The 27,809-nt window shown below is 32.4% G+C and overlaps 1 protein-coding gene across 1 annotated transcript; it reads left to right on the top strand.

Annotated features, from left to right (window-relative positions):
- The first annotated feature begins 39 nt into the window (after window positions 1-39).
- LOC139512652 (probable acyl-CoA dehydrogenase 6) lies at window positions 40-27,809 on the top strand. The gene is made up of 9 exons (XM_071300426.1): window positions 40-249; window positions 12,285-12,405; window positions 13,232-13,361; window positions 14,139-14,245; window positions 15,051-15,218; window positions 17,557-17,730; window positions 24,557-24,718; window positions 25,457-25,607; window positions 26,476-27,809. The coding sequence occupies exons 1-9, from the start codon at window positions 94-96 to the stop codon at window positions 26,576-26,578; spliced, it is 1,272 nt and encodes a 423-aa protein (XP_071156527.1). The 5' UTR covers window positions 40-93; the 3' UTR covers window positions 26,579-27,809.

The following is a 27,809-nucleotide window of genomic DNA, read 5'->3' as shown; positions in this document are numbered from 1 at the left end:
CAGGAAAAACGCATATGTTATTAATTATAGAAATTACTTCAAATGACGAATACACTAATATTTAGTGCAGACGATGTAAACATGTAAACAAAAATGGCCAATGTGTGCAGACGGATTTGTTCTGGTCTTGGACAAAGATTGGCCTTAAACCCATCGTCTAGAAATTTTGCCTCAAGTCCCAGATGCTTTGATAATAAGGAGCACATATACACTTCTGAACACGATGAACTTCGAGCTACGTTAAGAAAGGTAACAGAAACTGACTTCAAAATAAATTTGGACTTTGGTCATATATAGACAAGTTCACTGGGGTAAAGCTGATGACCGTAACTGCATTCACGGTCATCCCAAGATGTCGGATGAAAAATTAGGTCAGTTTCTGTATTGTCTGTTCAAGTGTTTCTGTATCATTTTCTTTACAAATCATACATTGAAACGATGTAAATTTATAAAAGAATCACTCGGAAATCACTAATTACTTCTGAGAAATGTGCATGAAACGGGAAATTCGATTTGAAAAAATCGCCAAGATGACCGTAAATCACAATCGAGATGACCGTAACGGAATCAGCGATTCATAACAAGGCTGACCGTAACTGCTTTTAAGATGACCGTAATTTGTAAATGATGACCGTAACTTTTAAAGGATGACCCTCAATTCTAAGAAATATCCGTATTTATATAACTATCTTTTTGTATCAAATGATTAATCGTGTTGGTATACACATATTAATATGAGAGTTTTATCCTATAGGTAGAAGAAAATAAGACGTGCTTCAAATGCAAAGATTACCATATGTATCTTTTTTTTACGGTAGAGTGTTTAATTTTTAAAATGAATTTGCCAAAAGACATGCAAATGAACAGGAAGGGAAAACATGCTACAAAAGCGCGATAAAATGACACCTTACAAGCATAATGAAAAAAATGCGGTGCACAGTTCAACTGCTCGACATAAGATTTTTTTTTTGTTTCTGGGATTCCTTTTAATGACATATAATAAATACACATTTTTAAAAATGCCAAAAAAAAAATGCATGTACACCCATTGATATTATATCGTCTTTCATTTTGTCGTGCAAATAAAATAACAGAAATATTTTGAAAATATCATTCGAATAAACTAGTGAAGGTGAGCTCCAGCAAAGTAGATCCTTGAAATAGTATTGTACGAAAAGCGTATCACAAGGCGGAACGTTGTCAATTTGTATATACAATGTATACAGAAATGTTATTCATACAGTCAGGATTCTACTTAATCAAAATTATCTCCCCATTACGCCAGTTCATGCTCACAATCGTAGAAATGGAAGCCATTGTAGGAATGACGCTCTGCCAATTTGCTCTTGAAAACTGATAAATTTATCCACATAGCACCATTACGATCGATCGTTATATGTCAGTTATATTTTAAAAGACAAATGTATCTACTAGCTAATGAGCATTAGTTAATGATCTTGTCTGCATTGATTCAACTTAAAAATATTGTCTGTTCGGATGTCAGATGGAATTTTTGAAAATTCTTAGGCATTTAAAAAAATTCTAATTAAATATTTCGTGGAAGGGCAGACTAAACAATTTTAGTGGTTGAAGATTATAAACCCTAGTTATCACACACAGGAAAATCATATTTTTTCGAAGATATCCATTTTCATCATCCAAATTAAAAGACTGTCGTCAAGTACTTTTAGAAAAAAATAGCTATTCGAACACACCTACTCTGTTTTTGTGATTCATTAGATAAGTATCTCACTTGACCCATATATTTCATCTTGTCGTACTGTCATTTTTTTACGTTATAAAGTCAACCTGTAGCTTTGATATATAATAATGATAGAATCTGAAGCGAGATGCTATATAAAATACTCTTGCTTTGTACGTTTTAAAGACAAAATATACACCCAAACATGCCCTAACATAAAAAGGTGCACTCGATTTTTCTCTTTTCGATACAATCGTTACCTGTTTTGGGGAATTTTTTCTTGATTCACATAATGGAAGGGCAGACACGAAAATTCCTGAACTATAATATTGATATGTTCTCCGTCCGTGATAAAAAAAATCGGAGGTTATGCATTTTCTACATCCAACTTATAGATACTATATATAAAAAAGAAGATGTGGTATTATTGCCAATGAGACAACTATCCAGAAAAGACCAAAATGACACAAACATTGACAATTATAGGTAACCGTAAGGCCTTCAACAATGAGCAAAGCCCATACCGCATAGTCAGCTATAAAAGGCCCCGATAAGAACCATGTCGTCGACTTGATATCTTATTGTTTTGCATTACTATGTAATAGATACATTGAAAACTTATGCAAATGGTGTTTTTGAAATAAGAAAATAGTCGTTTTATTTGTTTCTATTAACTTTTTAGAATTTTGTTACTATATCAAACATTGCAGTTAATATTTATCGCTTTCTCGATACACACAGAGCTTCGATTCTTTTGTTCTATTTCAAAAAAGTTTCCGCCTGCATATACCAAGACAAATTCATGAAATTAAGATGTTAATCTGCTTCCTCTGGAACCATACACATGGGCTCGATTACCAAATATTCGTATGTATTATTAATGTTTTTAATGCTCCATTTATTGGCATTATGTTTTTCTGGTCTGTGCGTACGTTCGTCCGTTCGTCTGTTTGTTTGTCCAGCTTCAAGTTAAATAAAATTGAAACTTAGTACACATTTTCCCTATAGTATGATCTTTTTAATTCTAATGCCAAATTACAGTTTTATCCCATTTTCATAGTCCACTAAACATAGAAAATGATAGTGTAGATGAGGCATCCGTGTACTAGGGACACATTCATGTTTCTTCAAATTTTCGTCGTATCGCTGTCAATTAGTGTTAAAATTTTAACGTCGATATCAATAAATATTTCATTGTTTACGAGAAACATGCAATTTACTATCATTGTTATAAATCCTAAATGTGGCCAATTATATTATAGTTTAAAAAAAGAAATTTATGAAACATATTTACACGTATATCCGCTAACCGTGCCCCTATTGAGATCGACAAACTCAACAAAAAAGCTTTGAATACAATACGGATATTTCTTAGAATTGATGGTCATCCTATAAAAGTTACGGTCGTCTAGGTATATAAATTACAGTCAGTCTTTACAAATTACGGCCATCCTTTACAAGTTACGGTCATCTTTTTACCAATCACGGTCATCCTTGTTTTATGCTACGGTCATCTTGAAAATATTTTGATTATGATTTACGGTCATCTTAATGATTTTTTCAAATCGAATTTCCCGTTTCATGCACATTTCTCGGTAGTAATTAGTGATTTTCGAGTGATTCTTTTATAAATTTACATCGTTTCAATGTATGATTTGTAAAGAAAATGATATAGAAACACTTAAACAGACAATACAGAAACTGACCTAATTTTTCATCCGACATCTTGAGATGACCGTGAATGCAGTTACGGTCATCAGCTTTACCCCAGTGAAGTTGTTTACATTTATATAAACACAAAAATGCTCAGAAATAAATTACAATGTTTCCAATGCAATTAAAATACTTTCATGATATAACAGAACTTTCAAAATATTTATACTGCATTATTCAGTGCATGTTGTCATGCAGAATTTGTGAATCAATGTATCACTTATTATTAAAAGCTTTCGGGTCGATCCGGCCCCACGTCGATCCGGCCCAAGTCGATCCGTCCCACGTCCATCTGGCCCCACGTCAATCCGGCCCATATGTAAAGTCGATCCGGCCCCCAATAAAAAAAATATTTATAAGGAATAAAAATAAAGATATACATTAATTGTAATTCATTAATGTTTATGATTTTTATACGACCGCAAAAATTTTAATTTTTCGTCGTATATTGCTGTCACGTTGGCATCATCGTCCGGCGTCGTCGTCGTCCGAATACTTTTAGTTTTTGCACTCTAACTTTAGTAAAAGTGAATAGAAATCAATGAAATTTTAACACAAGGTTTATGACCACAAAAGGAAGGTTGGGATTGATTTTGGGAGTTTTGGTCCCAACATTTTAGGAATTAGGGGCCAAAAAGGGCCCAAATAAGCATTTTCTTGGTTTTTCGCACTATAACTTTAGTTTAAGTGAATAGAAATCTATGAAATTTTGACACAAGGTTTATGACCACACAAGGAAGGTTGGGATTGATTTTGGGAGTTTTGGTTCCTACAGTTTAGGAATTAGGGGCCAAAAAAGGGCACAAATAAGCATTATTCTTGGTTTTCGCACAATAACTTTAGTATAAGTAAATAGAAATCTATGAAATTTAAACACAAGGTTTATGACCATAAAGGGAAGGTTGGGTTTGATTTTGGGAGTTTGGGTCCCAACAGTTTAGGAATAAGGGGCCCAAAGGGTCCAAAATTGAACTTTGTTTGATTTCATCAAAAATTGAATAATTGGGGTTCTTTTATATGCCGAATCTAACTGTGTATGTAGATTCTTAATTTTTGGTCCCGTTTTCAAATTGGTCTACATTAAGGTCCAAAGGGTCCAAAATTAAACTTAGTTTGATTTTAACAAAAATTGAATCCTTGGGGTTCTTTGATATGCTGAATCTAAAAATGTACTCAGATTTTTAATTATTGGCCCAGTTTTCAAGTTGGTCCAAATCGGGGTCCAAAATTAAACTTTGTATGATTTCATCAAAAATTGAATAATTGGGGTTTTTTGATATGCCAAATCTAACTGTGTATGTAGATTCTTAATTTTTGGTCCCGTTATCAAATTGGTCTACATTAAAGTCCAAAGGGTCCAAAATTAAACTAAGTTTGATTTTAACAAAAATTGAATTCTTAGGATTTTTTGATATGCTGAATCTAAACATGTACTTAGATTTTTGATTATGGGCCCAGTTTTCAAGTTGGTTCAAATCAGGATCCAAAATTATTATATTTAGTTTTGTGCAATAGCAAGAAATTTTCAATTGCACAGTATTCACCAATAGCAAGAAATCTTCAATTGCACAGTATTGTGCAATAGCAAGAAATTTTCAATTGCACAGTATTGCGCAATAGCAAGAAATCTTCAATTGCACAGTATTGTGCAATAGCAAATATTTTCAATTACTCAGTATTGCGCAATAGCAAGAAATATCTAATTGCAATTTCAATTGGAGTTATCTTTCTTTGTCCAGAATAGTAGTTGAATCAACTTAAATCTTTGTTTTATACAATACAGATATATAATTAATATTTCAATTGGAGTTATCTTTCTTTGTCCAGAATAGTATTTGAATCAACTTAAATCATTGTTTTATACAATATACAATGTATATTCACTTTTTCTACCAACTGATAAATTAAAACAATCTTTACCATTCAGTGATAACAAGCACTTTATTTTACATTTTAATATTTTATGATGTTTTCAAATGAGTAGTTATTGTTGCAAACTCCATTAGAAATTTTAATTGAGATCAGTTTTGGAAAAAGGGAAAGGGGGATGTGAAAACAAATGGGGGTGGGGGGTTAAATTTTTCTCATTTCAGATTTCATAAATAAAAAGAAAATTTCTTCAAACATTTTTTTGAGAGGATTAATATTCAACAGCATAGTGAATTGCTCAAAGGCAAAAAATATTTCAAGTTCATTAGACCACATTCATTCTGTGTCAGAAACCTATGCTGTGTCAACTATTTAATCACAATCCAAATTTAGAGCTGAATCCAGCTTGAATGTTGTGTCCATACTTGCCCCAACCGTTCAGGGTTCAACCTCTGCGGTCGTATAAAGCTGCACCCTGCGGAGCATCTGGTTATTATAATGTAAAAGGTGTACGTTAAAAAAAAATAAAAAAAGGCCTTTGAAAAATATTTTCTTTAGATGTTCGGATGTCAGATGGAATTTTTGAAAATTCTTAGGCATTTAAAAAAATTCTAATTAAATATTTCGTGGAAGGGCAGACTAAACAATTTTAGTGGTTGAAGATTATAAACCCTAGTTATCACACACAGGAAAATCATATTTTTTCGAAGATATCCATTTTCATCATCCAAATTAAAAGACTGTCGTCAAGTACTTTTAGAAAAAAATAGCTATTCGAACACACCTACTCTGTTTTTGTGATTCATTAGATAAGTATCTCACTTGACCCATATATTTCATCTTGTCGTACTGTCATTTTTTTACGTTATAAAGTCAACCTGTAGCTTTGATATATAATAATGATAGAATCTGAAGCGAGATGCTATATAAAATACTCTTGCTTTGTACGTTTTAAAGACAAAATATACACCCAAACATGCCCTAACATAAAAAGGTGCACTCGATTTTTCTCTTTTCGATACAATCGTTACCTGTTTTGGGGAATTTTTTCTTGATTCACATAATGGAAGGGCAGACACGAAAATTCCTGAACTATAATATTGATATGTTCTCCGTCCGTGATAAAAAAAATCGGAGGTTATGCATTTTCTACATCCAACTTATAGATACTATATATAAAAAAGAAGATGTGGTATTATTGCCAATGAGACAACTATCCAGAAAAGACCAAAATGACACAAACATTGACAATTATAGGTAACCGTAAGGCCTTCAACAATGAGCAAAGCCCATACCGCATAGTCAGCTATAAAAGGCCCCGATAAGAACCATGTCGTCGACTTGATATCTTATTGTTTTGCATTACTATGTAATAGATACATTGAAAACTTATGCAAATGGTGTTTTTGAAATAAGAAAATAGTCGTTTTATTTGTTTCTATTAACTTTTTAGAATTTTGTTACTATATCAAACATTGCAGTTAATATTTATCGCTTTCTCGATACACACAGAGCTTCGATTCTTTTGTTCTATTTCAAAAAAGTTTCCGCCTGCATATACCAAGACAAATTAAGATGTTAATCTGCTTCCTCTGGAACCATACACATGGGCTCGATTACCAAATATTCGTATGTATTATTAATGTTTTTAATGCTCCATTTATTGGCATTATGTTTTTCTGGTCTGTGCGTACGTTCGTCCGTTCGTCTGTTTGTTTGTCCAGCTTCAAGTTAAATAAAATTGAAACTTAGTACACATTTTCCCTATAGTATGATCTTTTTAATTCTAATGCCAAATTACAGTTTTATCCCATTTTCATAGTCCACTAAACATAGAAAATGATAGTGTAGATGAGGCATCCGTGTACTAGGGACACATTCATGTTTCTTCAAATTTTCGTCGTATCGCTGTCAATTAGTGTTAAAATTTTAACGTCGATATCAATAAATATTTCATTGTTTACGAGAAACATGCAATTTACTATCATTGTTATAAATCCTAAATGTGGCCAATTATATTATAGTTTAAAAAAAGAAATTTATGAAACATATTTATATCCGCTTACCGTGCCCCTATTGAGATCGACAAACTCAACAAAAAAGCTTTGAATACAATACGGATATTTCTTAGAATTGATGGTCATCCTATAAAAGTTACGGTCGTCTAGGTATATAAATTACAGTCAGTCTTTACAAATTACGGCCATCCTTTACAAGTTACGGTCATCTTTTTACCAATCACGGTCATCCTTGTTTTATGTTACGGTCATCTTGAAAATATTTTGATTATGATTTACGGTCATCTTAACGATTTTTTCAAATCGAATTTCCCGTTTCATGCACATTTCTCGGAAGTAATTAGTGATTTTCGAGTGATTCTTTTATAAATTTACATCGTTTCAATGTATGATTTGTAAAGAAAATGATATAGAAACACTTAAACAGACAATACAGAAACTGACCTAATTTTTCATCCGACATCTTGAGATGACCGTGAATGCAGTTACGGTCATCAGCTTTACCCCAGTGAAGTTGTTTACATTTATATAAACACAAAAATGCTCAGAAATAAATTACAATGTTTCCAATGCAATTAAAATACTTTCATGATATAACAGAACTTTCAAAATATTTATACTGCATTATTCAGTGCATGTTGTCATGCAGAATTTGTGAATCAATGTATCACTTATTATTAAAAGCTTTCGGGTCGATCCGGCCCCACGTCGATCCGGCCCAAGTCGATCCGTCCCACGTCCATCTGGCCCCACGTCAATCCGGCCCATATGTAAAGTCGATCCGGCCCCCAATAAAAAAAATATTTATAAGGAATAAAAATAAAGATATACATTAATTGTAATTCATTAATGTTTATGATTTTTATACGACCGCAAAAATTTTAATTTTTCGTCGTATATTGCTGTCACGTTGGCATCATCGTCCGGCGTCGTCGTCGTCCGAATACTTTTAGTTTTTGCACTCTAACTTTAGTAAAAGTGAATAGAAATCAATGAAATTTTAACACAAGGTTTATGACCACAAAAGGAAGGTTGGGATTGATTTTGGGAGTTTTGGTCCCAACATTTTAGGAATTAGGGGCCAAAAAGGGCCCAAATAAGCATTTTCTTGGTTTTTCGCACTATAACTTTAGTTTAAGTGAATAGAAATCTATGAAATTTTGACACAAGGTTTATGACCACACAAGGAAGGTTGGGATTGATTTTGGGAGTTTTGGTTCCTACAGTTTAGGAATTAGGGGCCAAAAAAGGGCACAAATAAGCATTATTCTTGGTTTTCGCACAATAACTTTAGTATAAGTAAATAGAAATCTATGAAATTTAAACACAAGGTTTATGACCATAAAGGGAAGGTTGGGTTTGATTTTGGGAGTTTGGGTCCCAACAGTTTAGGAATAAGGGGCCCAAAGGGTCCAAAATTGAACTTTGTTTGATTTCATCAAAAATTGAATAATTGGGGTTCTTTTATATGCCGAATCTAACTGTGTATGTAGATTCTTAATTTTTGGTCCCGTTTTCAAATTGGTCTACATTAAGGTCCAAAGGGTCCAAAATTAAACTTAGTTTGATTTTAACAAAAATTGAATCCTTGGGGTTCTTTGATATGCTGAATCTAAAAATGTACTCAGATTTTTAATTATTGGCCCAGTTTTCAAGTTGGTCCAAATCGGGGTCCAAAATTAAACTTTGTATGATTTCATCAAAAATTGAATAATTGGGGTTTTTTGATATGCCAAATCTAACTGTGTATGTAGATTCTTAATTTTTGGTCCCGTTATCAAATTGGTCTACATTAAAGTCCAAAGGGTCCAAAATTAAACTAAGTTTGATTTTAACAAAAATTGAATTCTTAGGATTTTTTGATATGCTGAATCTAAACATGTACTTAGATTTTTGATTATGGGCCCAGTTTTCAAGTTGGTTCAAATCAGGATCCAAAATTATTATATTTAGTTTTGTGCAATAGCAAGAAATTTTCAATTGCACAGTATTCACCAATAGCAAGAAATCTTCAATTGCACAGTATTGTGCAATAGCAAGAAATTTTCAATTGCACAGTATTGCGCAATAGCAAGAAATCTTCAATTGCACAGTATTGTGCAATAGCAAATATTTTCAATTACTCAGTATTGCGCAATAGCAAGAAATATCTAATTGCAATTTCAATTGGAGTTATCTTTCTTTGTCCAGAATAGTAGTTGAATCAACTTAAATCTTTGTTTTATACAATACAGATATATAATTAATATTTCAATTGGAGTTATCTTTCTTTGTCCAGAATAGTATTTGAATCAACTTAAATCATTGTTTTATACAATATACAATGTATATTCACTTTTTCTACCAACTGATAAATTAAAACAATCTTTACCATTCAGTGATAACAAGCACTTTATTTTACATTTTAATATTTTATGATGTTTTCAAATGAGTAGTTATTGTTGCAAACTCCATTAGAAATTTGAATTGAGATCAGTTTTGGAAAAAGGGAAAGGGGGATGTGAAAACAAATGGGGGTGGGGGGTTAAATTTTTCTCATTTCAGATTTCATAAATAAAAAGAAAATTTCTTCAAACATTTTTTTGAGAGGATTAATATTCAACAGCATAGTGAATTGCTCAAAGGCAAAAAATATTTCAAGTTCATTAGACCACATTCATTCTGTGTCAGAAACCTATGCTGTGTCAACTATTTAATCACAATCCAAATTTAGAGCTGAATCCAGCTTGAATGTTGTGTCCATACTTGCCCCAACCGTTCAGGGTTCAACCTCTGCGGTCGTATAAAGCTGCACCCTGCGGAGCATCTGGTTATTATAATGTAAAAGGTGTACGTTAAAAAAAAATAAAAAAAGGCCTTTGAAAAATATTTTCTTTAGATGAGTATAAAACAACTATACACATGGAAAAAAGTATTGCAACACCAAATTAAAATTGAAATTAAAAAAACACTTTTTATTTTTTTGTGATATAATTTGGTAAAATAGAACAACTTAAACATTATTTAAGTATCACCTGAGTTTAATAAATAAATATCGACTAGATAAGTTTTTATCTGCACATGCAGCTACTGTACCCGTAAACAGCAAAACAGATGTTTTTATCCTCATTGTTTTCAACACTTTAAATAACCAAGTTTTTAAAGTTATGTAATTGACACCTTGTAATGGGTTCTCGACAACTCTAAACTGCAGCAAGATGGCAGATTATCAGCATGAGAGAAGCAGAGATGTCACTGTAACAACTACACATATTGTTGGTCATCACCATTCCACTATAAGTCGTTTTGAGAATAAAAATCAGGCACTAAACGATGTTAAAGACCTTCCGAGATAAAGAAGACCCCCTAAACCATTTGCTAGGGAAAATCAAGCATAATGAAGGTTGGTCAGAAGGAAACCCATTGCATACAATACAATCCTAAAAAGAGAGTGGTGGGCATACAGGAGCCTTTTAACAAGAACTGTTCGAGAGCGACTCATCGCTACTGGTTATCGTGCGATAAGACCATTTCGGAGACCTTTGCTTACGAACAGACACACAGTTTTCCGTATCCAATGTAGTGCAGATCTCGCTAAAGTTGGAAATTAGCATTGTGGAGGAAGATGCATTGTTCCATTGGAATTCGGTTCATTTTCCTTGGCCGGATCGTCGCCCGGATTTGAACCATATCGAGCATATATGGGACACTATTGGGCGGAAACCAAACAAAAGATCAAACTTTAAAGACCTTGTTGATTACGTACCTTTAATTAATCAGGCTTTGATTGAATTAAGTGATTACCAGTGGCATTACCTTAGTTCACAATCATCAGGCAATTGTTGAATTAACAAACCAATTATAGACTAATGATTTGGTTAAACAAGACATTATGATGAGTTAAATTTGAACGGTTTCATTGGACTGTAAATATTTATTTATAGCTACTCTGTGTGAGAAGTAAATAAAAAAAAATCGCCATGACATTCAAAGTCAACATGGAAAATATCTTCACATTTTAAAATATTTCTTGAACTGCTATACACACAGACACAATAACACTCAGTTTCGTATCGATTTAAAATAGTTCTTTAACTGGTACTCCAATACTTCACTTATATATCTGTTGTCGTCTATCATCGACACTTTTTTGCAAATTCCGTTTATACTGTTCAAATTTGTGACAAATATATAAAGTGAATATAGTTTATTCATTTTTTATTATGGGGCCGGATCGACTTGGGGCCGGATCGACTTTGGGCCGGATCGACTTGGGGCCCATCAGTTTGGGGCCGGAACGATCGGATACCTTATTAAAGCAGTTTTAACAGTATAGAAATAAATGAGAAGATTTGGTGTAAGAGTGCCAATGAGACAACTCTCCATCCAAGTCACAATGTTTTAAAGTAAACAATTATAGATCAAATAAAGTACAGCCTTCAATACAAAGCCTTGCATGGTTCACATCGCAGCAAGCAGCTTAGCTATATATATAAGGGTCCCTATCTAGTCATACAAGTGTAAAACAATTCAAACTGAAAAACCATCTATCATCTATATGAAAAACAAGAAACACAATTATGAACCACATCAACAAACGACAACCCCTGAACATCAGGTTCTTCAATTAGAAGATGTGCAAACAAATGCATTGAGTTATTAATACTTGCATGTCACTTATCATGATGATCATGCTAATGGGTTTAAACGTTTTAACAGGCTCCTAGTGAATTACCTTCATCCTAACTTAAAATAGTAGTGTACAACATTACAGCTTAGAACTAAAGACACATTCACTATAAAATATCAATTGAAATGGCTTAACTTAACTGACAAGACATATCAACAAAAACAAAATCTACTTGATGGTGCACTTTCTATTACCACTCACACCATGTAGGGTGGAAATCAACCACACCTGTAATATAATTAGTGAAAGCAGTTTCCTCAGTGATTCAAATATTTTAAAATGAACAATTTTATATTCTATATTTTTCCTTCAGATTATTGATAAAGACATCAATCCTTATGTAGATGAATGGGAAGCTGAGGGAATTTTTCCAGCACACAAAGTCTTCAAGACACTTGGAAATGCTGGTATTTTAGGTGTATCAAAACCAACAGGTATGACTAACTAGATATATATATATGTGTATAAATCTTGCCACAATGTGCATTAACAGCATTTTAATGTCTAAGTTAGCAGTACATTTTGGTTGGACCTGCCCATAGATGTAATTTATGACATCCTTCATGCAAGGGCTACCATGAAGTACAAGATAATTATAGAACAGGACATACATTTTTTTAAAATGATAAGTTCCAGTGTAATTCCAAACTCCCAATTCCAAATGGATGACCAATTTTACTGAAGAAAGAAAACACAATAATTCATTGTCAACAGTTCAAGCATAATATGGAGAGGTTCTGTGTTCAAATGATCTGTGGTATATAAAATACTAGCATGAATTAAATTTTTTTCATATGATGATAAGCTACTTAGTATTGCCATCAAAAGATTCAATAGAATTATTTTGATTTTTAAATGATTTTACATGAATATCAATTAAATAGGCATGAGGAAGCCTTTAGTGTTTACTTTGAAGATTGTAAGTGAACAAGGAGCAATGTATCTCTATAAGATTTCAATAAGATAAACTTTTAAGTACTGATTGAAAAAAAAAGGTCTGAAATACTTTATACATGTAAAACTTGCAATATGAGCACATACATGTATAGACAGTGAAAGTCTTCATTAAGGTGTCTTTTGAGTGTGTAAAAGCAATACATTCTCTTAAACCTGTCAAAAAAATCATTTTAAAATTAATTAACTGCATTTCTGATAAACTATACATTGACTGCAGACAAACTAATATATTTAAGACACAACTTGTTATTATGCATAACAGTTTCAAGTGTCCATATAGTTGCTTTATAATATATTTTTAAGAATATGGAGGTCTGGGTTTGGATTATTCTTACAGCTGTGCTATGGCAGAAGAATTAGGTACCATCAACTGTGGGGCTTTACCCATGGCCATAGGTGTTCAAAGTGATATGGCAACTCCTGCTTTGGCTAGGTGAGTAGGTTATTAATCATGTTGTCACTTTTGCAGTTTTGTGGTAAAATTACTTATAAAACACTAATAATATTTATTGACTAACATTCACTATTCTTCAATGCATATCCTGGTATATAAAAGACAGAGATCACATGTCAAGACAAAAAATATGAACTAGTTACAGCTAATATCCTAATGCATGTAAAACAAGGCTTTGGTTAGCTTGCTTGCTTTGTTTGTATAATGTACAATTGTATTTGGAATAAGGTCCAACCAAATTCAAATATAATATATAGTTTAATTATGCCTATATATATTGTTTAAAGATGTCAATGTTAATTATGAAGCTTGCATAAACCATTATACAAACAGAGCAAGCAAGCCTACCAAAGTTTTACTCTACAAGCAGTAGGAAATTAGCTGTAACATTCATAAATTTATGAGTATAAAAAGAAAGTGATGAGGTACATATTGTTGTGTATGAAGAGAAATGGTTGATATTAAATTTTATTATCAATATCAGTTTGAAAAAAACATCTCAAAAAATGCATTGCTGACTTCTTGAAATCCTTTTATGCTAGCCTTACATGGTAGTTGAGGCATGTTTATAATCGCCACTGTTCAAATTTATTTAACATTTTTAATGGATTTTATATATGAGTATTTGCTTTTCAAAATAAAAAAAAGACCGTTCCTGGTACATTTATCAAAAGCACATTGCACATGTTGTATATTTCAAGTGGATTTAAAGCAATGTTGATTGAAGATAAAATACAAAATTTATATCCATTACAGATTTGGAAGTGATAAATTAAAGAAAGAATATCTTGCACCCTCTATTAGTGGTGATTTAGTTGCATGTCTTGGAGTTAGTGAAGTTAGCTCAGGATCAGATGTAGCAAGTAAGTTTAATTTTGCCAAGGTTTGTTAGGATTGTAAAGTAATAAGGATATGATATTTTAGGTTTGGACATTTTTATAGAAAATAGAAAAGGGTAATCAGATCAATATCAGATAATTGGAAAATAATAAAGGTGGATTGGATATACAGTGATACACAGAAATAACAATCCATTGTAAATCTAGGCATTTATAATCATATAGACAAAAAGGTCTCATTAAAAGTTGCTGTAAAGTTGATTAAGATAACTTATTGTTATAAATTAGACTGGAAAAATCAAATCTGTAGCATACATTAAAATGAATTTGAAAACTCAAGAAAACATTAATGTTAATTTGTTTTTCCAGTTCAGAGAACAAAATTACAAGATGCTGAAATCTGAATAGTCTCACATATGATCATATAAATTTCTTGTCTAAAACAAAATATTTTAGTTTTAAAAAAGCCAAAATAGGTTGAACAGAATGTAGTTCAAATTCAAAATATAAGTTTATACATTTTTACCTGAAATTGCATAGACTTAATTGCTTCTGATTTCTTTACTTTTTAAAGCACCAGCAAATTAAAACAAAAATGACACAAGTTGAGGTTTAATTAAAGTAAGTTTTAGAAGCTGGTGGTCTTTATTTTATTAAGTGGATGGATGAATTATTAGCAGAGTTATGTATTGATTTGTGAACAAGATTCCTGGAAGGCAGTATTCCTATATTTACTTTGATTCTACTTTGTATAAGGCATCATAGAAATGTATAAAAAAAGTCTCTAATCATCTACAAAAAGCTAAATTATTATTTCTTCAAATAATAGGCCTTAAAACAACTGCTGTGAAGAAGGATGGTGATCTTATTATAAATGGTGGTAAAATGTGGACAACAAATGGAACACAAGCAGACTGGATGTGTCTACTAGCTAATACATCAGAAGGCAAACCTCATCAAAATAAGTCTCTGATTTGTTTACCAATGAATTTACCAGGTGAACTAAGATTTGTCTAAATGTTTACTGTATTAATTTAAGTGGGGTCGAACAAGAAAAGTTATGTAGATTTTCTCATGAAAATAGAATATGAATGGAAGGAGGAGATACAGGAATCAAATATGAGATAACAACCTCAGACAACAAAAATTATCTGAAAAAAAGAAGAATGAAACTGGCAATTAAGTTGGTAGGAGATTTGATTTTCTGGATTTTAGGAGACTATTGTAGCTCCAGATACTTAAGTCTGACATCAGATACTAATAAGGCGTTGGCTAAGTAACCATTGTAATGTCATATAACACACAGCACTGATATAACATAAATTATGTCTGCCATGAAATGTGGTCCATTGGACATAATTTCATATCAAATATTGCCTGCAGACACTATTTCTTAATGAAATACTGTCCAGGACAATATTTCATTACAAAATCTGTCCATGAAATTTTTGTCACCTCCTTTTGGACAATATTTCACTGTGAAATTCTGTCTATGTTTTTTTTTCTTGTCATTTAAATTATATCTTGCCACAGATATAGGAGGCCATGAAATTGTGAGCATTTATGGAATATTTCATAAAAAGGATGTTTATAACCATAAATTGCTGCATAAATTAATTATACAGGTTTATTTGTTGATATTATTCAAATAAAACACCTAAATGATCTTATTATCCAAAATATCAAATAATGTTTATTACCTCCCTTTCATGAGAGTTTTTTTTGAGACAAATTTCAGGACTATCCATCTATGATATATTGTCTCAATATACAAAATTTATTTTGAGTTTTGATTACCTCTCTTTAACCAAACAAAATTTCATACTGTCCATTTATGAAATATTGTCTGTATATGGAAAAATTTCTAATGGAATCAAAATGGGACGAGATGTCATGATATAAGGTCAAAGTCTTCCGGAACAATATTTGATAGGACAATATTTTGCTAAACATTGAAACATGAACACTAACATTATTTTTCTGACTACATATAATGGTTTTATGCTTTATAAAGTGGTATATATGTAAGACTTTGAGGTGCGATGGAGACGCGAAAGTACGATGGTCACGCTGAAGTGCAATGGTCCACGCCTAAGTATGATGGTCCTTTCTCTGAAGTGTGATGGTTTTGCATGATGTTCAAGTATTGTGACGTTTTCCAATATAACGTTTAAATACAGTATTGATTTGTAAGTCGGAGGTTTTGTAGATGAAGGTTTCATGCTCGAAGAGTATGAAGGAGAAAAAAAACGATCGATAACAAAAACGAACGATTCAAGTCCCGAACAGAATATTTTTAACCATTCAGGCAGCAAATTAGAAAGAGCACTTAGGCTGAAACAGGCAAGTGAAACTTGATGAACTTGGTCAGAAAATGGACTATACAATTTTTGGAATTATGCCGTAAACTTATTGCACTGAAATAAAGTATACTGATATAATTTAAAATAGTTATATTGATTTATTGATTTATCTTTAAGTAAGCTTCACAGGATTTTATGTGGACAATTTAAAAGAAAAAATAATAGTTGAGAGTATTAGCAATGTTTTTGTTAATCAAGTTAATGCGGTTGTTTAATCCCGAGATAAATACTGATTTGTAAGAACATTGTGGCGCTAGTCTTATTTTATTGCAGTTATAGTGTTAATTGTCTGCATCATAGTAGGCCGAAATTTACATGACTGCTCCCTACGTGTACTTCCTAAAATAATAAATAGAAATAATTGTTTTGATCAATTTCTAAGTTTTATCATCACATTTGATATACTGAAATGAACCCTGCTTAGTTTATCATATAGATATACACGCTGAATATTTGTTTTCATTTCGCCTTTGAACACCCTATATCTGACTCTATAATACTGCATGCTAATGGCAGAATTGGCAAATTTAAAATTACATTAAAAAAATCAAAATTTAAAGTCTTTGGTTTGACTTGAACAGAAATTTAAAGATCTTCCAAATGCCAAGCTAGCAGCTACTTTTTTTCAAATCTTAATTATGTGATTTCATTTTAACAGCTCATGTACATTTTGCTTTTGACTCAATGTGACAGGAAGACCATTGCACTACAGCTCAACCACCATCACACTTCAGCGTAGATATCAACAAGTTAACGTCACAATGTCACCGTCGCACTTCAGCGTGGACCATTGCACTTCAGCTTGATCATCGCAGTTCGAAGTACCATTGCCGTTCCGAGTCCTACATATATATCTCAGAGACATACACTTATTTGTTGTATTCTTTTTGTAGTTTATATTTGTTACCTTCTTTCATTTGAACTGTTCTTTATTCATATTTTCTTATAAAAGATAATTATTTTACATTGAAGGCATAACTATTGCAAAAACGATAGACAAATTGGGAATGAGAAGTTCAGACACAGCACAGATATTCTTTGAAGATGTTCGAGTTCCAGCAAGTCATATTATTGGAGATGAAGGGATGGGTTTTACATATCAGATGTTACAATTTCAAGAAGAGAGAATTTTTGCAACTGCTGCTGGTATGTCTATTTAGCAAATTGACAATGGTTGTGTGGTGCCAATCTCCTTAACATTGAGGTCTGATATAAAATTTTGTAACTCCCATATTGGTCTCAAATTTTCTGCTTCCCTGAAATTTATAGTACAAATAGCAGTTTACAAGAGCTCTTTGCTTCCATCTTCAGATTAGATAATATCATTTTGAAACAAACTGATTGTTTATAAGTGGTCCTGAAATAGATTGATTAGCCTGTTCTTTTCATCAATATGCTTTTTTTATACGACCGCAAAATTTGAAAAATTTTTCGTCATATATTGCTATCACGTTGGCGTCGTCGTCGTCGGCGGCGGCGGCGGCGGCGGCGTCGTCATCGTCGTCGTCCGAATACTTTTAGTTTTCGCACTCTAACTTTAGTAAAAGTGAATAGAAATCAATGAAATTTTAACACAAGGTTTATGACCACAAAAGGAAGGTTGGGATTGATTTTGGGAGTTTTGGTCCCAATATTTTAGGAATTAGGGGCCAAAAAGGGCCCAAATATGCATTTTCTTGGTTTTCGCACTATAACTTTAGTTTAAGTGAATAGAAATCTATGAAATTTTGACACAAGGTTTATGACCACAAAAGGAAGGTTGGGATTGATTTTGGGAGTTTTGGTTCCAACAGTTTAGGAATTAAGGGCCAAAAAAGGGCCCAAATAAGCATTATTCTTGGTTTTCGCACAATAACTTTAGTATAAGTAAATAGAAATCAATGAAATTTTAACACAAGGTTTATGACCACAAAAGGAAGGTTGGGATTGATTTTTGGAGTTGAGGTCACAACAGTTTATGAATTAGGGGCCAAAAAGGGGCCCAAATAAGCATTATTTTTGGTTTTTGCACCATAACTTTAGTATAAGTAAATAGAAATCTATGAAATTTAAATACAAGGTTTATGACCATAAAAGGAAGGTTGGGTTTGATTTTGGGAGTATTGGTCCTAACAGTTTAGGAATAAGGGGCCCAAAGGGTCCAAAATTGAACTTTGTGTGATTTCATCAAAAATTGAATAATTGGGGTTCTTTGATATGCCGAATCTAACTATGTATGTAGATTCTTAATTTTTGGTCCCGTTTTCAAATTGGTCTACATTAAGTTCCAAAGGGTCCAAAATTAAACTTAGTTTGATTTTAACAAAAATTGAATCCTTGGGGTTCTTTGATATGCTGAATTTTAAAATGTCCTTAGATTTTTAATTATTGGCCTAGTTTTCAAGTTGGTCCAAATGGGGGTCCAAAATTAAACTTTGTTTGATTTCATCAAAAATTGAATAAATGGGTTCTTTGATATGCCAAATCTAACTGTGTATGTAGATTCTTAATTTTTGGTCCAGTTTTCAAATTGGTCTACATTAAGGTCCAAAGGGTCCAAAATTAAACTAAGTTTGATTTTAACAAAAATTAAATTCTTGGGCTTATTTGATATGCTTTATCTAAATATGTACTTTGATTTTTGATTATGGGCCCAGTTTTCAAGTTGGTCCAAATCAGGATTCCATATCAAGTATTGTGCAATAGCAAGAAATTTTCAATTGCACAGTATTGTACAATAGCAAGAAATATCTAATTGCACAATATTGTGCAATAGCAATTAATTTTCAATTGGAGTTATCTTTCTTTGTATAGAATAGTAGTTGATAATATATGTTGGAAATTTGCCAGACATGACTATGATGTCATTTTCTATTTTTATTTGCCAATAACTTTATGTAAATAACTTCATTGGAAATTTGCCAATATAAAATGTTGCTGATGAAGCTTTTTTAGCTCACCTGGCCCGAAGGGCCAAGTGAGCTTTTCTCATCACTTGGCGTCCGGCGTCCGGCGTCCTGCGTCCGTCGTCGTTAACTTTTACAAAAATCTTCTCCTCTGAAACTGCTGGGCCAAATTTAACCAAACATGGCCAAAATCATTATTAGGGTATCTAGTTTAAAAATTGTGTCCGGTGACACGGCCAACCAACCAAGATGGCCGCCATGGCTAAAAATAGAACATAGGGGTAAAATGCAGTTTTTGGCTTATAACTCAAAAACCAAAGCATTTAGAGCAAATCTGACATGGGGTAAAATTGTTTATCAGGTCAAGATCTATCTGCCCTGAAATTTTCAGATGAATCGAACAACCCGTTTATAGGTTGCTGCCCCTGAATTGGTAATTTTGAGAAAATTTTGCTGTTTTTGGTTATTATCTTGAATATTATTATAGATATAGATAAACTGTAAACAGCAAAAATGTTCAGCAAAGTAAGATCTACAAATAAGTCAACATGACCAAAATGGTCTGTTGACCCCTTTAGAAGTTATTGCCCTTTATAGTCAATTTTTAACCATTTTTCGTAAATCTTAATTATCTTTTACAAAAATCTTCTCCTCTGAAACTACTGGGCCAAATTAAACCAAACTTGGCCACAATCATCATTCGGGTATCTAGTTTAAAAATTGTGTCCGGTGATCCGGCCAACCAACCAAGATGGCTGCCATGGCTAAAAATAGAACATAGGGGTAAAATGCAGTTTTTGGCTTATAACTCAAAAACCGAAGCATATAGAGCAAATCTGACATGTAGTAAAATTGTGTATCAGGTCAAGATCTATCTGCCCTGAAATTTTGAGATGTATCGGACAACTCGTTGATAGGTTGCTGCCCCTGAATTGGTAATTTTAAGGAAATTTTGCTGTTTTTGGTTGTTATCTTGAATATTATTATAGATAGAGATAAACTGTAAACAGCAAAAATGTTCAGTTAAGTATGATCTACAAATAAGTCAACATGACCAAAATGATCTGTTGACCCCTTTAGGAGTTATTGCCCTTTATAGTCAATTTTTAACCATTTTTCGTAGATCTTAGTTATCTTTTACAAAAATCTTCTCCTCTGAAACTACTGGACCAGATTTAACCAAACATGGCCAAAATCATTATTAGGGTATCTAGTTTAAAAATTGTGTCCGGTGACCCGGCCAACCAACCAAGATGGCCGCCATGGCTAAAAATAGAACATAGGGGTAAAATGCAGTTTTGGCTTATCACTCAAAAACCAAAGCATTTAGAGCAAATCTGACATGTGGTAAAATTGTTTATCAGGTCAAGATCTATCTGCAACAACAAAAGAAAGAGAGTTTTTAACGACCTCAGCTGGCTATACAACCGTTGCACAATCAACTGAATTTTGCAGAAATCATTTATAGGATAGATTGCCCATATATGATAATTTTTTATTACCTTTTTGTTTTTTTTGGCAAAGGCGGGGGGGGTTGCGCAACAACAAAACTACTTCACAACTTTCTCATTACTTTGCATTTCTTGTTAGATAAATTTTACAAAAATTCTCCCCTGAACAACTGTCGGATTTAAACAAACTTGGTTTAAATCACCACTAGGATATCCAGGGACCACTGTGTATGATGACCCTGCCTGCCCACATGGCTGAAATAAAACATAGGTTTCAAATGCACTCTTTAGTATTATATCTCTGAAACTAAACAAAAGTACAACAGTTGCATTTATCATGCAACAATTGTAAATAAAAATATCAGGTGAGCGACACAGGGTCCTTGGACCCTCTAGTTTCCTTATCTTATCTAAAATGTTTTTAGATAATGTATGTTGGACATTTGCCAGACATGACTATGATGTCATTTTCTATTTTTATTTGCCAATAACTTTATGTAAATAACTTCATTGGAAATTTGCCATTATAAAATGTTGCTGATGAAGTTTTTTTTATTGTTTTATACAATAAACAATGTATATTCACTTTTACTACCAACCAATCTTTACCATTCAGTGATAACAAGCACTTTATTTTACATTTTAATATTTTATGATGTATTTAAAAGAGTAGTTATTGTTGCAAACTCCATTAGAAATTTGAATTGATATCAGTTTTGGAGAAAGGGAAACGGGGATGTGAAAAAAAAGGGGGGGGGTTAAATTTTTATCATTTCAGATTTCATAAATAAAAAGAAAATTTCTTCAAACATTTTTTTGAGAGGATTAATATTCAACAGCATAGTGAATTGCTCAAAGGCAAAAAAAAACTTTTAAGTTCATTAGACCACATTCATTCTGTGTCAGAAACCTATGCTGTGTCAACTATTTAATTTTAGATTTAAAAAGTTTGAAGAAGAAATCTTTAATTGATTTGTAAAATCTTGACATTTGTTTTGTGTAAAAAAAACCCATGTAATGTCAAAAATTTGATCACAATCCAAATTCAGAGCTGTATCACGCTTGAATGTTTTGTCCATACTTGCCCCAACTGTTCAGGGTTCGACCTCTGCGGTCGTATAAAGCTGCGCCCTGCGGAGCACCTGGTTAAAGTATATGTTGTGTACAAGTTGTAATGTTGTACATATTATAATTTGTATAGATTTTTTGTACAAGTTATTAGAGTTTTATGACCCGCTTAACATAAATGGATGATGCAAGCACAGTCTTTTGTTTGACTATTTCTGTAATTTTTCCATAACTACATGATACATTCTAATACTTAGCATTGATATAAAAAACATTCTAAGAACATACAAGACTTTTTATGGATATAATTTCAGTATACCTAAGCAGAAAAATAAAAACATAATTAAAACCATTCACCTATCATCATTTACAGTTTGTGGACAATGAGAATGGCACTAAATGTTAAGTTGAAGTTTAGATTTGAATTTAAGACATTAACTCATTCGCCCCTAAGGGTTCTGGAAAATAAGGCGTTTTCGAAAATTTGCAATCATATGCAAATTATATGCAAATTAGCAGACTCTTGATGCAGTAACTGATGCTCATCTATTAAACTATATATTGAGATTTGGGGGCGGATGGAATGGGTCGGGGGTGGGTCGGGAGATGGAAGATTTTCTCGTGGGTTTGAACCCACCCCCACTGAAAAATGGTCATTTTCCATCTATTTTCCGATTTTAAAACGACCTTGAGAGGTGAACATTGACTAGACTTTGTTTCTTTGTCATTCAAGTCTTCCCCTATAGATACAGCAGTCCATTCATGCTAACTGGGAGTTTATGGGACTTAAGTGTCTTGCTGGCGAATTAATATTGTTAAGTCAGGTCTGCCTAAATGTCTGTTTTTACGGATTTTTGACAAAATGGTGACCTAGATTTTACAGACTAGTTTCCTATTGGCCATATGATACCTCTTTGTGTTCCTATACCACCTATGCATGAATTTACGATAATAGTTTATACCTACAATGACTACCAGTTACGTAGTGGCCATCAAAAGATGCCCACCCCCACCTGATTTTGGCTACTTTTCACGTTTTTCCGATTTTGAACTCTTAAACGGCTTTCAAAGTGCCATATTTTCATAAACAGACGTCTGAGAAGAGGTTATGGACCATGAACTGCTTGGTTGAAGTCCCTGCTCTCATGGCAGTTCAAAAAAGGTATGGAGGGTCATACAGGCCATCAAAGAATGGTTGTCGCCATCACGCCTACAGGCGGGATTGGGGGTAAAGGGTTAAACTGATTCATTTTAAAAAATACATTTTTATTAACTGTTGCAAGAAGGTAGTTGTCAAAAAAACTTATAACTTGTACAAAAACCCTGTACAAATTACAATTTGTACAAACTTACATCTTGTACAAAACATATACATCCATGACATAGTTACATCAAAATTTTGATTTCTTTTGATTGACGACTTTTTTTTACCCCACAACAAAGTTGTTGGTGTCATATTGTTTTACCCTTGTCCGTCATTCCACAACAAATAATTATACAGACTTTTTTTCTAAACGCCTTCAGATATTGGGCTGATTTTTGGTATGCAAGTTAACCATGATGAGTTTCAGATTAAGTTTAAGTTTTGTTCTGCTCCGCTAGTTTTTGCTGAAATTACAGGCTTTGATAAATTGTTGATAATCACAGTTATACAGATTTTTTTGTCTAAATGCCTACTGATATTGGGCTGATTTTTGGTATGTCAGTTGACCATGATAAGTTACAGATCAAGTTTAAATTTGGTTCCGCTCCGTTAATTTTTGCCGAAATTACGGGCCTTAGACTTTGATAAATTGTTGAAAATCACAGTTATACAGATTTTTATTGCTAAACGCCTTTAGATATTGGGCTGATTTTTGGTATGTGAGTTAACTTTAATGAGTTACAGATCAAGTGTAAGTTCCCATTTCCATTCTCAATTTTATTAGTTCCACTCTGCGGTTTTTTGCCAAAATTAAGGGTTTACAAATTTGAAAATTGTTGAAAATTCCAGTTATACAATGTTATATGGAATTTTTTTTATACGCCTCCAGATTTTGAGCTGATTTTTGTGAGACATCCATCATGTTTGTGTCCACATGTGTTATTGAAATTGCAGATTTTCAATTTTTGGAGACGGTGCCATTCGTGTTGCTTTGACACATCTAGTTAAAAATATGATTTTTATCCTTACAATTTATCTTGAAAGCAAACAATGAGACAAGTCTTCACAGGAGACCAAATGACACAGAAATTAACAACTATAGGTCACAATACAGCTTTCAGCAATGAGTAAAGCCCATACCATATAGTCAGCTATAAAAGGCCGCAAAATAACAAATGTTAAACAATACAAATGAAAAATTTTAGGCCTTAGTTTTTGTACAAAATAATGAACGAAAAAAACAAATATATAATAACTTAGCAACAAACATCAACCACTGAATTAGAGGCTTCTGACTAAGTTTGCATTGGTTATAAGTATTGATATATGTCAATTTATTACTGTAACTTACCTGCACAAATTTTATTGCATTCATAATGTAACCTAACCATTTTATAATGCAACTCTTGCTAATTAAATTTCAGCTTTAGTTCCTTTGGATACTCTAATCAAACTAACTGCAGACTATGCAAGAGATAGAAAAGCCTTTGGTCAGTCTATTTTAGACAATCAAGTTGTTCACTTCACACTAGCAGAGCTTGCTACAGAAGTTGAAAGTCTGAGGTCCATGTTGTACAGAGCTGTAGGTAAGCTAATTGTAGTTATAAGCTACTACTCTACTAGCAAGCAGTATTATAATTATATAGACATCTGAAATTATTAATGACATTTTAATCCTTCTTTCTAGCAGTAAAGATTAAAAAATAATTGAGTACCGGTAAGTCATTTTCATTGATAGTAAAAACTTGATAGAAAGTATGTTATTAAGGGAAAAAGCTCTGGTTTTTTTTAAACATGAAAATTTCCCTCTTGTTTTCACCATCCTTTTTAAAGTTTTGTTTATGTTATTCATATATATGGCTACTAATTGTTGAACATGATTTATTAAACAACAAATCACAGTTATGTGACCAAAACAGATGAGTCGTTCATCTGGTAAAGGCAATGCACTGACAAGTACTACTTGTCACTTTTATATGATGCAATGTTTTTTACCAATGCTTGTGCACTAATATATTCATGATGATCTGCAATACCTTTATCATGTTTATAATTTGAGAGGTAGATAGAGTAGGTTGGTATCCCTTGAAAAGGCATTGTGAACCTTGGCTTCCCTGTGGTAAACAATGTTTTCTCTGGGTACCAATCTATTCTATCAACCTCTAAGCTATGTGTTATTTATATAGTAGCTTGAAAGTATGAATTTCAAATTTCAATTTTTTATCATTTATTGTCTTCTACGAGTTTTGAATAATACTAACTGAAGTGAAATGCTTGATATAATTAGTGCCAGATTTTTAATAATTTTAAAACTTTGATCTTAGGTCAGTATATACAAGGACATGATGTTACAATGTTGGCATCAATGTGTAAGCTAAAGGCTGGTAGATTAAGTCGTCAGACTACAGATAACTGTCTACAGTTCTGGGGAGGAATGGGCTTTACAAATGAAGTATTAGTCAGTAGATTATACAGGTAAGATTTTAAACATTTTATCACTTGGTTATTATATACTTGATAGTAATAAAAAAAAACATGACATTGTATAAATACAAATGTGAAGTTTACAGTTAACTTCAATCTTGTTTAGTTTGTGTGTAAGCGTCACTTTTGACCCATTTGTAGCTGTTACAACTAATTGCATTTACCTTAAATTCAGTAATTTTGCTAGTTTTTTTACTGGATTTACAAAGTCAAAATCGGTAATTGATTAAGGGATGTACAGTGGGTGGGCAGGTGGGCAATCATCGAGGCAGGCGGCTGCCAAACAATGTCCATGCATGTACTCATGAACCATTCAACCAAAGAATTTCAAATTTAAATATGTTGTTACTGATGAAAAATTGGAAGTCTAGTTTGATATTGATGATTTTCACTTCCACTTTTCTGAAGTAATTAAACTTGAAAGATTGAAAAATGGTGTTTCCAGTTGTGTCCATGCTGTAACTCATGAATTGTTTCACCAAAGCTTTTCAAATTTCAATATTTTGTTACTAATGACAAAATGGAGGTGAAGTTTGATATTGACGATATTTACTTTCACCATTCAGGAGTTATGGTCCTTGTGATATTGAAAAATGGCAGGACATTGTAATATTGAAAAATACCAGCACACAAAGAAATGTTCAGATGTCAAACAATAATTTATAAACATTTCCCTGTAAAAAAAGGTTTTGAAATATTCGTTTATGATCTTGATAGGAATATGATGATACATATCTTTATTCTCACAAACAAAATTACAAAGGTATAGAGATATTAGCAGTCACATATTGATACTTCTCATGTTTAACATATTAGTTGAATATACTATATACCATAATTTTTTTTGTTTTTGTTTCAGAGATTTTCGTTTGTTATCTATAGGAGGAGGTGCAGATGAAGTTATGCTATCCATTATATGTAAATACATGGACATTCTTCCAAAACCACAAAAGAAGAAATAAAGTCTAAACATTTTATTTTTAAGGGCCTTTTGTATATAATGCTTGTAACATTCTATCCATGTACTGGCTTACTGGTTCAGAGGGGGATTGTGAAAAAAAATTACATATTTGAGGATATTTGGTTTCGTGGTATTGCAATGTATACAAAGCCTATTGAAAATATGTTGTTCCTTTAACATTTGAATTCGTGGTTCACCTGTACCCACGATACCACGAAAATTAGTATCCAACAAATGATAATGAATCCACAGTATTGCAATTCAAGTTAGAGAATGAACTCTTTCCTTTCTACAAATGACCAGGGCATTTCTTGAACCTTACCATAGTGGTAATAGACTTCTATAAAATTCCTAATCCATGTAGTCCCCTAGCAGCAAATGTATCATCAATAATGAGAACAAGTTTCTATTTCATATAAATTTTTAGTACCTCATATAAGTTTAGGGTATATTTGATTTTTACAGTCCTCCTCTGTACATTGTTTTCTCTTTTATATACTCAGGGAATTCATTGTCTAATTAATCTTAAAATAGGAGAGATACATGCACCTTATAGTATAAGTTTGTAAAAAAGAATTAGACAAAAAACATTCCCAATTTGTTTTTAGTGTTATAATTATGTGAATTAAAATGATGAATTTAAATAACAATACTAGAAGGATTTGATTAAAAGAAAACATGTTCTTTATTCAAATGTAGTAGACAAATATTTTTTATAAGTTTTGTATACTAGTGATTTAACCAAGCATGAAGGTAAAGGTAAAGGATTTTAGAAAAGCATGACAGACATAAAGTAATTTATTAATAATGAATACAAATGATATTACTTGCATATTTTAGTACATAAATTTCATTTGTGACGTCACTTGGAAGTCATTAGCATTAGTCATAAGCATGTCTAAATTGATATACTGGTAATTTACATAATTGACCTTCAAATTGGGGTTTTACACATAGTTTTTGCACAGATAGATATGAGCTTACCCATAAGGATATTTTACCCTTTCAAATCGAGTTTCATAAAGTTTTTTTAACAGTCAATAATTCTTGATGAAGTGAACAGAAAGGGACATTCATGTTGTTCCCAGGGGCAGATTATGGGGGGTTCCTTATGAAAAGTGGATCCCCCTTTTTCAAAATCGTGGATCCACATCTGGTTAAACTTTGCAATAGATTTTTATATTGCTGTAAATTCATTATTGTATTTTTATCAATTCATTTCTCAGGGCAAC

Source organism: Mytilus edulis, chromosome 2, assembly GCF_963676685.1.
Source record: "Mytilus edulis chromosome 2, xbMytEdul2.2, whole genome shotgun sequence".
Classification (NCBI taxonomy): domain Eukaryota; kingdom Metazoa; phylum Mollusca; class Bivalvia; order Mytilida; family Mytilidae; genus Mytilus; species Mytilus edulis.
The sequence above is the reverse complement of the archived record's forward strand: the minus strand, read 5'-3'. Positions and strand labels throughout refer to the sequence as shown.